Below are 13,447 nucleotides of genomic sequence, written 5' to 3'. Positions count from 1 at the left end.
TCTTTTAAATCTAGGTTTATCACGGATTCCCTCATTTTCTAAGCACATACTTAGGACCTGCCTCTGTGCTAGGCATGGGCCCATAAAGAGCGTCCAGTGAAACTCTGCCTCCACAAGATCAGCTGTGAAAAGGGCAGCCTTGTTTTTTAATCAACCAAAATCTAGCTATAAGCCCCACTCCTCAGGAAATCCAACCTGAGGTATTACTGAGACCTCCAGGCTCCCCACCACCACCCTCATTTTGAATCAGGCCCCGAGGTCTTACGTAGCAACCTGACATGGGAGTCCCTTGGCGGGTGGTCATAGGTCCTTGGGGCTCCCTCTGAGACATCCATTACCTAGCTAGAAGGTCACTTCAGGTTGGAGATTCCCTCTGAATTCCGGAGAGTAGGATCTTTGACTCTAGACCTAAGACCCCATCTCCCTGAACATACCAGGCAACCATCCCCTCCGAGGTCTGCCCCCTACTCGAACTCCTGCCACAGAGCAGGGCTGGGTCTCCACCATCCAAGGACCCTGGCCCTCACAGTCCCCGATTCTTCTCTCTTGGCTCTCAAAGCTCCCTACGCTACCCTCTCCCCTCTGTGGCAACCGCCATAATCCTAACAGGGTTAGGCTTTTACGGGGGAAAAAAGATAAGCAGGCATCAACTGATAGAAATCCCTAAAGCAAGGAGTTTGAAGAACTAGTTACCCATTTGAAACCGGAAGTGGAAAATGAAACAAAACACAAACTAACATCTCAGATCATCCCACCGCTCTTCACTGGGTGCTTCAGGGGGTCTTTTCTCAGAGAATGCTCCCCCCGGGGACAAGGCCCAGCCCTCACTGGAGAGGGGGTGAGCTGCTCCTACCTTCAGGAGAGCAAGACGCTGGAGAATAAACAGCCTGGGACTTTCCTAACCTGAGGTTTGACTCTTGGAAAACAGAAAATAACAGGAAATTATGTTCTACTTTAAGGGGACTGCATTTTATAACAGTAAAACTCCCGGGGGTGTGGGGGGGGGGCGTGTTTATTTCTGACCTAGGGTGGTGTAAAGAGAGCTGAGGCAGTAAAGAGCTGATATCTAGATTTCCGAAATAGCCCAGGGAAGGGTATAAAATGAAGGTACTGGCTTCCCTGATCATCGTGGAGCGAGGACACTTGGCTCTGGATCGTTCGGGGATAGCTCACTAACGCCCTTGGGAGGAGACCCCATGCTTCTGGCCGAACGGTGTTTTAGAAGGTGTTGAGAACGGGTAACCCGAAGGTTAAAAATTCAGAGCGACAGGCTCCCAGGAGGGCCCAGGTGAAGTTCTTATTGGCCCAGAGGCCCTAATTTTCCAGCCAGTCCACCTCCCACCAGTATCTTGGCTTGATTATCCACATCAAGCCTCACCGTCCTTCATTTTCTCTGTCCAGGTGTTTGTATCGGCAACACAGACAGCAGACACTATACAAACCTCACCACCAGCATCTACCGGTTCAACCCCCTCTACCTGAATCCTCAGAGCTTCCAGAGGTGAGTGAGTGGAATAGGTCTGGAGAGCAAGGGGCAAAGAGGAGGTACATCTGACCTGTCCCCACCCCCTTTCTCCTGCCAGCCCACAGAACAGGAGAAAGCTGGGGTTTGCACAAGCTAAAATGAAGAATTCTAGAACCCGACTGGCCAAACTTCCTCATGGCCAGAGCCTTGCCACTCCCCAGAGTGCGTGGAAATTGCCCACTGGTTTTCTGGGATGGAGATAATCAGATGATTGGAAAGTCTCTGGTGGAAGTCGGACCCTTGGGTCTTAATCCCTCCACCTCTTCCCTTTGGGAGCATGCTTACCCTCTGGACGTCATTTTCTCCCCAGAAGGGGAGACTCCAGACTTCTCAGTTACCATTCAGTGAAACAGACCCGCTTGTGGTCAAAGGTGGACACATGCTTTGAATTCTCAGAAGAAAACACTCTATAGGGGAGCCTGAGTGGCTCCATCGGTTAAGCCTCTGACTCTTGGTTTCAGCCCAGGTCACGATCTCAGGTTCGTGAGATCGAGACCCGCATCGGGCTGTGCGCTGACAATCTAGAGACTGCTTGGGATTCTCTTTCTTCCTCTCTCTGCCCCTCCCCTCTCCCCCTTTCTCTCAAAGTAAGTAAATAAAACATTAAAAAAACGAAGAAAACACTATAGGGATCTAAGACATGATCTTCAATTTTAACTATTGTATGTGAATTACTACTTTGTGGGTTCTTCAGCAAAATGTTAGTCCTTGGGCGTGGGGGGTTGACTTCCATCTACCTTTCTGTTCCTTGCCATATCCAGACCTGATTTCCCCACTCTAAGTCAGTTGCCAGTAGAATGAAAATACTGTATTTGAATACGAGCTCAAGAACAGCTTTCATGGTTTTTGTTTGTTTTTCAACTGGAGCCGCAGGCTGCTGCTCTTTATTTCCTTTCATCTTTGAGGTTACGTGTGTGGTGTGGTTGTGTGTTGGGTGGTGTGGAGGCTGGTTGTGGGCACAGGATCAGGTGGAAATTTCCTAGGTGAAGTAGAGGTGCCCTGGGCAGTCTCCCTCTGTCTCCTTTTGTGCCCCTAGCAATGTGGGGGCCAGGGGACTCTAGCCTGAGAGAAAGAGAATTAAAAAGATAATTTCCCCTCAGGGGACAAATTATCAAATCGATTCCAGGGCAGGAAATGATTCTGAACTCCCCAGGATTTTAGTATTTTCTTCCCCCCACCATTCTTTGCCACGGTCGTGGATCCAGGAAAGATGACCTACGTGTCACATGAAACCTCACGTCTTACAAACAGCCTCTCCCACGTGCCCACTTCCTACCCCTGGAGGGTCAAAGGCCAGTGGCTTCAGGGCATGTGAGGTGGGGGCACTCTGCACTAAGGCTTGTGCTAAAGCGGTTGGCTTTCTCCAACCTTCCCCTAAATCTCTCCCACAGCATCCACGGCATCAATGAGAAAATCTCAGTCCGCGCCTACGAGACCCAGGTGAAATTCATCTTTGAGTTTATCCAGAATGCTGACACAGACCAGGAGCCAGTTCCTCACCTGCACGAACTGTGAGGTCAAGGAGCCAGCTGGATTAGGGGTGCCCGACCTCGGCCGAGGCTAACTCAAGGGCAAAGCTAATGCTGATGAAACTTTGGGTCAAAACCACACTATGATACATCACCCTCCTGCCTTGATCACTCCGGATTCACCAAAGAACAGGCCAAGGAGTAGGGAAGGGCCAGCAGAAATCTGGCTTCTCCCTTCCTCTGAACATCTGCATCCCTAGGCTGACCAGTGCTTACTGCCTTCTTGTCCCCGTCTTAGAGGTTACCCGGCTTGTTTGTCTTGCGCTGGTTATTTAACCACCCCTTATTAAGGCCAGACTTAACAAATGCAGATTTGGGAAAATCTCAAGGTTTTACCTTCTAGAAATGTTTAATTTAGGGCATGCTTGCCAGGCTGCCTTCTCCGTTGCTTATCTATTTCTTTTTGCTGTTAACTTCCTTTCTCTCCCCGCACCTCCCTTGGATTTTTTAGCTGGCTTTTCATCTCTCCTCTCCTGCCCCTGCATCCCTTCGCCTGCCCTCCAATTTATCCTACATCCGGAGCAGAACTTAGTCAAACTGTGATACCACTGTAATCACTACAACAACTAGTCAAATAACGTGAGCTCTGCGGCATGAAGCGGTCGCCGAGGGGTGGCACTGAGGCAGGGGAGCTTTGGAGGAACCCCCAGCCTCCCGGTTCTGGAGGCTGGAGCCTGGAGAAAAAAGCCTCTGTCCTTGGGCTCTTCCCAAGGGCTCCCTGGGCTTTGCTCCCTCCCTTGCCCTGTTCCCACCACCTGCTTCTGCCTCACCCCAGGAGGCACTAATCTGTGGAAACATTTCCCTGGCACTTCCTATGGGCTGAGCTCCCAAGAGAAGGGCACTCGTGATCCCGCCTCTCAGTGGAGCCCAGGACCAGCAGGCCTCCGGCCCTGGCATCTGGTCCTGGTTCTGACCTGTCAAAGGGAAGGTGAAGGGCATGGGGTGGGGGGGGAGCCAGGAGGAGCCTGACTTGAGGGTCTCTGCCCCAGGCGGCGGGCAGAGAAGGAGCAAGCTGCACTCCCTTAGGGAACAGCAGGGCTCCTGTCTTCTCTCTGCGGAGTCCGGAGTCCGACCCTGAGGGTATTTGAATCTGCTTAGTAGCTGCCAGGTAGGGGGCATTGGAAGGCACCATTTCTTGGCTCCAAGCCGGGAGCTGAGTTTTGTGGGTCACTAGGGAGTTGGGGTCAGAGAGCGAGACGCAGAGGGAGCAGGGACTTGAGAGACTCCATTTTTCCTCACCAGACAAAGACCTTTCCCGCCTTCCTGGGGTTTGACAGCCGTGGGCTCTTTTTCCCTCCTCAAACTCCCCGGCCCCCCCCCGGTTCCTCACCTCCCTCCCATGGCTGTGAGCTCTCCCTTGAAGTTTAGGCTTAATGGAAAGTGTTAGAAACACAGTGTGAGGATTATTTGAGCTTTTTTGCTACTCCCCCTAAGATTCACATTCCTTCCCTCACCCTCCCTTTTTGTTGCCAATTCAGTACTTACTCAGCCTTTGTTGGAGGGTGAGCTGAAGAACAGAAATAATCCTTCACATTCGTACAGAGCCGTACAAAGTGCTCTCGTCCACCTGATTTCGTCAGAGCCCCATGAAGAAAATATTACTGCCCCTTCTTACAGAGCAGGAATTGGTTCTCAGACTGGTTACACAGCCAGCTAGGGGCAGATTCAAACCCGTGTCACCTGGCCCCAGATGCACCATTTTTCCATGATCCTAAATTAATGATGGAATCTACTTCCCATCTGTTATCTGACTCAATCCCGACAACAGCTCCAAGGGGCTATTGCCCCTGTTTTACAGATGAGGCAACTGAGACTCAGAGGTTAAGCACTTTGCCCAAGGTCATGCAGGTGTTGGGAGCAGAGTCTCTCTGAGTCCAAAGCCTGTGCTAGTAGTACTGAAGGGGAAACTGAGACTCAGAGAAGTCATCTGCCCAAGATCACACAGTTCTTAAGGGGCAGCCGTGGAATTCAAATGCCAGTCTAAAATCCCCAAGTCCAGTGCCTTTTCAATCGCACCACATTGCCCGTCCCAAGAACCTGTGGTGTGTGGCTCATTCATTCCGATCCAGGGAGATCTCAAGGACAAAGGCTGTTTTACCATCGGCTTTGATTCGTAGCTCAAGCTCTCTGTGTTCCCCTGGCCGACCTCACTCTATTCACACCTCTTCCCTCTGTCTGCCAACACTCCTTACCACCCCCACCCCAGCTTCTGAGTTGGGCTCCTCTCCCTTCTTTGAGTTTAGGGACAGCTAGGTCTCTAATAACCCATGGGATAATTGGAAGGAGAATGAGCAGGGGACCTGGTCCCCATTGGATCGCACCACTCTCTTCTAGTGTCAGAAAGGATAGTCTCTTCCAGCGTCTGGAGTGGGAAGGAAGACCCTTGAGAGGGAACTGCTCCAAATCCTGGTTCTGAGAACGCAGACCTTCCAGCCCTATGGCCCCCAAAGGCTTCTGGAAAGAATGAAAATGCTGGCCAGACCAGGACAGCATGAGCTCTAAGACTCTGGGCAGGAAAGAGCAATGAATCTGAAACTTTCCCCCACCCCTCCCCACATCCATCTACCACTCCCGAAATCCTCCTGGAAGGAACCTCGGCGATAATCACAGGAATACCCTACATCCCCATCCAAGACTTCACTCAAGCTTCTTACTCATACCTCAGGTTGGAAAGAAGGCAAAATCTTCCCAAGCAAAGAGGATGGGATGGGAGTCCCTTGATGTTGCCCCAGGTTGCTAAAAAATGTGGCCATTCTGGATCCAATATTCTCTCCTTCTGGAGGAGATAGTAGAAAAAGACAAAGTTCCTACTGGAGAACTGAACGCTTCATTGGTCTGTTTGGGTTTTTTTGAAAATTTAAATCTACATAATTTTATAAAAATGAAACTACCTGCAATGTCAGGGTTCAGTGTCCATGCAGCTGCCAATAAAGAGGATAAGCATCATGCTTCATATATGTGACGTCCAGACCTACAAATATAAAAATGTAAGAATAATAGAAAGCGTTTAATACCCAAAAATATTCCTCAGCCACCATGTGCAATGCTGTAAATACTACACTAATTCGTGACGACCCCCAGAACCAGAAACTGGAACTCAAAGAGCGAGAAAATGGACAGTCAGCCCTGCTGAGAAATAGCATGTTGTACAGGGATCCATCGCAGTCGTGCTATCTGAGAGGAAGGATTTGACAAGTCGATTTTCCTTTCTCTTAGCTAAGCACTTTGACAACTCAGTTCCTCCCTGCACGCCAAAGCCATGTCTGTCTCTAAAGTTCACAGTGACAAAACCTATACATCTTCAGGGTGTTCTTTTTTTTTTTTTCCTGAAGACATCGGGCAAGCTCTGTAGAGAAGTGTCGCTCTGGGGCCTGAACTGAACTGTGTTAGTCTCAGGACCATGCGTGTAGGGTGACAAGTTGCCCTGTGCCAGCACTGAGTGCTGAAACCCGAGTGACCGAAACACTGGGTTTCTGGGGTCTTTCGCAGCTTTCATTATTTCGTTGTGTCCTCAAAAAGTCAAACATAGAGTTACCATAGGACCCAGCAATTCCACTCCTATTTATATACCCGAAAGAACTGAAAACAAGTACTCAAAAGTTTGAGTACTCGTAGCTTCGCCCTTCATAATAGTCAAAAGATAGAAACCACCCAAATGTCCATGAACAGATGAATGGATAAACAAAATCTGTTATATCCATGCTATGAACGATTATTCAACCATAAAAAGGGATGAAATACTGATACATGCTATAACATGGATAAACCTTGAAAACGTTACACCGAACGAAAGAGGTCAGACACAAAAGGGTCACATATTGCATGGACCCATTTGTATGAAATGTCCAGAATAGGGAAATCCACAGAGACAGAAAGCAGACTAGTAGAGCGGGGGAGAGGGAAGTAACTTCATGGGTTAAAAGGTTTCCTCCGGGGGTGGGGGGAAGAAAGTGCCCTGGAACTAAATAAAGTTGCTGGTTGCACAGCATTGTGAGGGTACTAAATGCCAATGGATTGTGTGCTTAATTTTTGCATGTAAATTTTACATCAACAAAAAATGTTTGAGGTATTTAGGAGGTGGAGTCCATGCATGGCCCTTGGTGGTTGATGGGTAGGGGGGAGGCAAGGTAGAGCAAGGGGTCCAGACGACTCCCAGGCGGCTGACATGAGCCAATGGGAGGGCGGCTTCATTTACCCAACCGGGGAAGACTGCAAAAGGAGCAGATATCCAGGAGATGACAAGCTCCATTTGGGATGTAACAAGCTGGACGTGCCAAGAGATCCAAGCCTGGAACTCAGAAGAAAATAAACCTGAACAGTAAGAAAATAAACAACCTGAATAAAAATTGGGCCAAAGACCTTAACAGACACCTCGCCAAAGAAGATACGTGGATGGAAAATAAGCATATGAAAAGATGCTCCCTATATGTCATCAAGGAAATGCAGATTAAAAGAAGAAGATACCAGGGCACCTGGGTGGCTCTGTTGGGTTGGTGGGTTGAGCCTCTGACTTCCCCTCAGTTCATGATCTCACTGTTCTTGAGTTCGAGCCCCGTATTAGGCTCTGTGCTGACAGCTCACAGCTCAGAGCCTGGAGCCTGCTTCGGATTCTGTCTCCATCTTTCTGCCCCTCCCCTGCTCACAGTCTCTTTCTCTCTCTCTCTCTCTCTCTCTCTCTCTCTCTCTCTCTCTCTCTCAAATATAAATAGCATTAAAATTTTTTTAAACATTAAAAGAACGAGAAACCAGTACATACCTATTAGGACGGTCAAAACCCAGAACACTGACAACACAGGTGCTGAAGAGGATGTGGGCCAACAGCCACTCTCTTCCATCGTTGGTGGGAAAACAGAACTACAGCAACTCTGGAAAACAGTCTGGCAGTTTCTCACAAAACTCTTACCATATGATCCACCAAGTGCACTCCTTGGTATTTACCCGAAAACGTTTATCTACACAAAAACCTGTTTCGTAATTGGCGAAACTTGGAAGCAAAGAAGGTGTCCTTTAGCAGGACAAACTGTGGCCTAGCCACACGATGGAATATCATTCAGCACTAAAAAGAAATGAGCTATCAAGCCATAAAAAGACCCGGAGGAAGCTTAAATGCGTATCACTCGGTGAAAGAAGCCAATCTGAAAAGTCTACGTACTCTATGATTCTAACTACATGACATTCTGGAAAAGGCAAAACTAGAGAGACAATAGAAAGATCACTGGTAGTGGGGAGGGGTGTTACGGGCAGGCAGAACTCAGACGATCGGTAGGGCAGTGAAAATACGCTACATGATATTCTAATGATAAATATATCATTAGGGGCTCAGTTGGTTGAGTGTCAGACTTTGGCTCCGGTCATGACCTCATGGTTCATGAGTTCGAACCCCGCGTTGAGCACCGAGTCAGGCTTGCTGTCAGTGCAGAGCCTGCTTCAGATCCTCTGTCCCCTCCTCTCTCGGCCCCCCTCCAAAATAAACATTAAAAAAAACATACCATTAAACATTTGTCTAAACCCATAGAATGTGCAACACCAGGAGTGAACCTTAAGGTAAACTATGGGTGATGACAACGTGTCAATATCGGTTCATCCTTGGTAAAAAATGCACCACCCTGGTGGGGCACCTGGGTGGCTCAGTTAAGCGACCGATTTCAGCTCAGGTCATGATTTCACGGTTTGTGAGTTCGAGCCCCATGTCGGGCTCTGCGCTGACAGCTCAGAGCCTGGAGCCCATTTCGGATTCTGTGTCTCCCTCTCTCTCTGCCCCTCCCCCACTCATGCTCAGTCTCTCTCTTTCCTTCAAAAATAAATAAACATTAAAACAAAGAAAATTTTTTTAAAAAAATGTACCACTCTGGTCAATGGTATTGATGAAGGGGGAAGCTATGTATGTATGAGGGCAGGGGATGTATGGGAGGGCTCTGTACCTTTCTTTCATGTTATTGTAAAGCTAAAGCTACTCCTAAAAAAAAACTGTCTTTTTAAAAAATTAGAATATGTCCGCAAACAAATTTTAAATGTACTATAAGGCATTAAAAATTAGTATAAATTTTAAAATATAAAGTATCTATGCTTGAGGACCTTGTAATCCACTTAGCAAAATAAAACCAGCCCATCAAACAAAAAGCCCCTGTAAAGTCCCAAGCTTCGTACCTGATATCATCAGAGAGCACTGTCATCTTTCTCTCCCACTCCCCACCCAGCCATGTATTAAAAAACGTGCTGTTCTCCAAAACTGCCACGTTCTCCCTGGCCTGCCTGCCATTTCACTGTTTCCTCCGACTAGAATGCTATTCTCTGTTCCCAATTCTTTTGGGCATTTACTTGGGAGTGGAATTGCTGGGGATATGGTAATTATATGTTTAACTTTTTGAAGAAACAGCGAACTATTTCTACAGTGGTTACACCATTTTACATTCTCACCAGCAAATGTACGAGGGTTTGGATTTCTCCACACTCTCGCCAACGTAGGCTTATTTTCTGGGCTTTGCTTTTTTTTTTTTTTTTTTAATGGCCAACCTGTGAGTATGAAGTGATATTGCATTGTGATTTTGATCTGCATTTCCCTAATGATTAACCTAAATAACTTTAAAAAAATCTTTTTTAATGTTTATTTACTTTTGAGAGAGAGACAGACAGACAGACTGTGAGCAGGGGAGGGGCAGAGAGAGAGGGAGGCACAGAATCCGAAGCAGGCTCCAGGCTCTGAGCTGTCAGCACAGAGCCCCATGCGGGGCCCGAACTCACACACCATGAGATCATGACCTGAGCCGAAGTCCGACGCTCAATCGACTGAGCCACCCAGGCGCCCCAAACCTAAATAACTTTTAAATATACCTAGGTTTCTCCAATCCACAGACTTGTTTTTGACCTATTATATTCCAACAGTCTACTTCATAGGGTAATTATTAGGATTAAATGAGTTAATAGATAAATCCACACAGGAAGAGTCAACTGAAGCATCTCCATGTCTTTGAAGACTTCTAGAGCCTTCCCAGACAAAGTTCAATGTTTCCTCCTATAACAAAGGTATATTTTTGTTAAACCTCACCCAGGAGTTCTAATATGCAGCCATGGTTAGAAACTACCAGGCTGGGGCACCGTTCCCCAAACTGGTCAGATCACAGGAGTCATCTGGGGCACCAATTAACAGGGCGGATTTCCCGGCCTGGCACCAGATTTTGGAAACAGAATTTCCAGGAGAGAGGCCTGGAAATCTATATTTTAAAAGACATGCCCACAGGTGATTCCTTTGACGGGGCCAGTTTAGGAACCCCTGGGCCGTTGGCTAATCAAAGAGCAGTAAACACGGAGGGCGGGGTGAAACAATAATCTGGTTTGCAAATTGTGATCTTGCTCTGGAAAGATAAAGATTACTCGTATCTGGCTGATGACCCACCACAGGGATGCTGCCCTGAGACTAGCTCCCCACCCGCATCCACGGAGCTGAAGACTGCCCATCTTTACCCTTTTGCAGGTAGGCGTGCCCTTCACGGTCTGGGAAGGCTAGACTTCAGCGTGCACCCCAGGGAGAGCCTGAGCGGCCCTTGCATATGCCTGATCCTTGACGGGGCCTCTCCCTTTTTGGTGAAGACATAATATCCCTACTATGCGCAGGAATGTCCCGAATGCTCTTATTATCGCTAATGCTCACAGCATCTCTGAAAGAGTAGTGTCTCCGTTTTATAGACATGGCTCAGAGACATCAAGGAGCTGACCCAAGGTCACACACCTAATGTGTGGCTGAGTGTGGATTCAAACCCATGTGAGCACAGAACTGGGGCACGTGCCTCTCTGCGGCACTTCCTCTCAAAGATGACCGCTCTGTCCCCAGTGGATGCTTCGCCAGGCTATTTTGCTTGCTGCTGGGGCTTCCCAGTAACACCCAGTAATTTCAGAACTGCAGCTTCCAAATAGTCGGAAACTTCCTACCCAGAGGAATCCAGAGAGGGTATCCAGGGGACTTTGGGAAAGGGGAGCTGAGTTGCAGACAAGCGAAGGAGATGGTGAGAGCAACTGGCCCTGAGCACAGATGGCCACACTTCCCTATCCCGCCCCCATAACTACATCCTCCTAGAACTGAATGAAGCCGGAAGGGGATATCACCTCAGCTCTGGGCAGCAGGAAAGAAATTGACCTCTGGAAGGGAGATAGGAGGGGAGGGGTTATAGCAAGGGAAAAATGGGAGGGGGCACCCCTTGCCCAGCAGAGACAAAAGACAGAAAAGTTTCCAGCCGTGTCAGGCTAGTCTTGTGACTTTACCACACTGGTTAGAGGAGCCAAGATTTACAGGGCTCTGGAATTTTATGATGTTTCAGGATGAGTACCCAGGTGGCCCATGGAGAAGCCATTGGTAGACTTCAGCTGTCCCCGATGGAAGGCCATGGGACCTGGAGACCTCAGGACCGAGGCTAAATGAACCCCGTGTTAGGAAACATGCCAAGCAAGACTGAAGAAGCCTGCCCCACAGAGACGCTTCCTCACAGGCTCCTCCACAATGAGGACCACCCCTCCCCAAGTCCTTCACCTCTGCCAAAAAAGCCCACGTTCTAAGTGAAAATGCTGTGGTTGCAATACAAATGCCATTTCATGACACGTCATCTAGCTCCTCTCCAACCAGTCTTCTACCCCAAACCCATCCTATATAGAAAATTCTGAAGTCACCACCAGCCTCGTTGTCTTCTAGGGAACCTGGGAAAGGAGTGCTGTGAGTTTGTCACGGTGTTGCAAGGGAGAAATCCCTCCCCTGTGGAGACCCCTGACCTGACCAGGTATCTGCTGTGTCCGAAGGAAGAGAAGGAGAAGGACGGTAACAGAGAAGTGCCACAGGCCTGGGGAAAGACTTCCTGGAGAGGGACTGCCAGTGACTGGATCATTTTCCATCTGCAGGATGGACATTACAGGCCACAGGGAAGTCACACCTAGACCTGAAAAAAAGAGTTCCCCTCGGGGAGGTGGGAATGAGACCCTGCAACCAAAGAGTCAAGGCACCTCCTTCAGAGAGGGAATAGTGTTTCTAAGTATAGAAGAGCTCTTTAGACTAACGAGCTTTCAGAGTGAGCATGTCCCGAGGGAGGAGAAGACCCACGTGGACTTTGGAAGTCCTTGTCACATAAAAGTCGGCTGTGATGCTCGCTGTCTCCTTGAGGGTGTCTGAGCATCCACCCCCAATGGAGTCTCTCCTGAAGCATCTGTCTGGCTTGCTACCTGCTGCTAGTTCCTGTCTTTTCATCTGTGACCTCCGCTCCCTACTTCCGTGCTTCTCTCTTCACAGATTGTAGCTATTTCTGTTCTTTCAGTAGGGAAGGGCTGCGTGTCTTCCCCTTCCCAAGGTCACAGCTGGCTGGGCTGGAAGGAAATCTGCCCCCGCCAGCCCCTCTTGATGTTTGACCTTAGGGATCAGCCCAACACAGGGCGAACTACCTGGATGAGTCTTACCTATCCCATCCGTTATTCATTCAACATACTTGCTGAGTCCTACTAAGTGCCAAGAGCTGAGACTACACTAGTGATCAAAGTGGACACAGAGCCCCCAGTCTTGTCCGAGTGGCCCTGGGGCTTCCGAAGACCCCAAAACCGAAGTCCTCTATTCATATGCTCATAGAAATACTTGGCAATCCCTATAACCTACAAAGGACTCATCTTTGAAATATTTAAGAACTCCTACAAAGCAGGAAGACAGAAAGTCAAATACAAAAGGGACCCCCAAAATGGACAAAATGCTCGAACAGATATCCAAATGACAAATAAAGGTATGAAGAGGCACTTAACCTCATTGGCTGTCAGGGAAATGTAAATTTAAACCACAATGAGATACTACTACATACTCACCCGAATGGGTAATTTTTTTTTAATATTTTTTTATTTTCAGAAAGAGAGAGAGCAGGGGAGGGGCAGAGAGAGAGGGACAGAGAGAATCCCACGCAGGCTCTGCGCTGACAATGCAGGGCTCAAGCTCACGAATAGTGAGACTACGACCTGAGCCAAAATCAAGAGTCGGGTGCTCAACCAACTGAGCCGCCCCCTGAATGGCTAAAATTTTTCAATCTTTTTGGATTGACCATGCAGAGTGTTGATGAAAATGGGAAGTAACCGGAACTCTAAGACACTGCTGGCAGGAGTGTAATTAATAGGAACACTTCAAAAAATTATTTAGGAGCCTTTACTAACACTAAACATATGATTACTCTAGGACCCAGTAATTCTGTTCCTAGGTACATACCCAACAGAAATATGAACTTAAGTGTATCAAAGGACACAAACAAAACTGTTACAGCAGCATTACTCATAATAACCCCATACTGGGAACAGCTCAAATGTCCATCAACAGCATAAAAGCTAAATTATACTATATTCGTTTAATGCCATACAGTAAAGCAACGAACATGAGTGAGGACTG

General features: G+C 48.1%; 1 protein-coding gene across 1 annotated transcript in view; it reads left to right on the top strand.

The window, feature by feature from the left end:
• The window catches only part of PM20D1 (peptidase M20 domain containing 1), a 30,305-nt gene extending 26,923 nt beyond the window's left edge, over positions 1-3,382 (top strand). Inside the window, exons 12-13 of the mRNA XM_007077139.3 lie at positions 1,402-1,501; positions 2,917-3,382. Of these exons, the coding sequence (XP_007077201.1) occupies positions 1,402-1,501; positions 2,917-3,040 (224 nt within the window). The 3' untranslated portion in view covers positions 3,041-3,382. The remainder of the gene's footprint in view (positions 1-1,401; positions 1,502-2,916) is intronic.
• The last annotated feature ends 10,065 nt before the right edge of the window (positions 3,383-13,447 follow it).

The sequence above is a fragment of the Panthera tigris genome, chromosome F3, assembly GCF_018350195.1.
Source record: "Panthera tigris isolate Pti1 chromosome F3, P.tigris_Pti1_mat1.1, whole genome shotgun sequence".
Lineage (NCBI taxonomy): Eukaryota > Metazoa > Chordata > Mammalia > Carnivora > Felidae > Panthera > Panthera tigris.
This window is presented reverse-complemented; position numbering and strand designations above follow the sequence as displayed.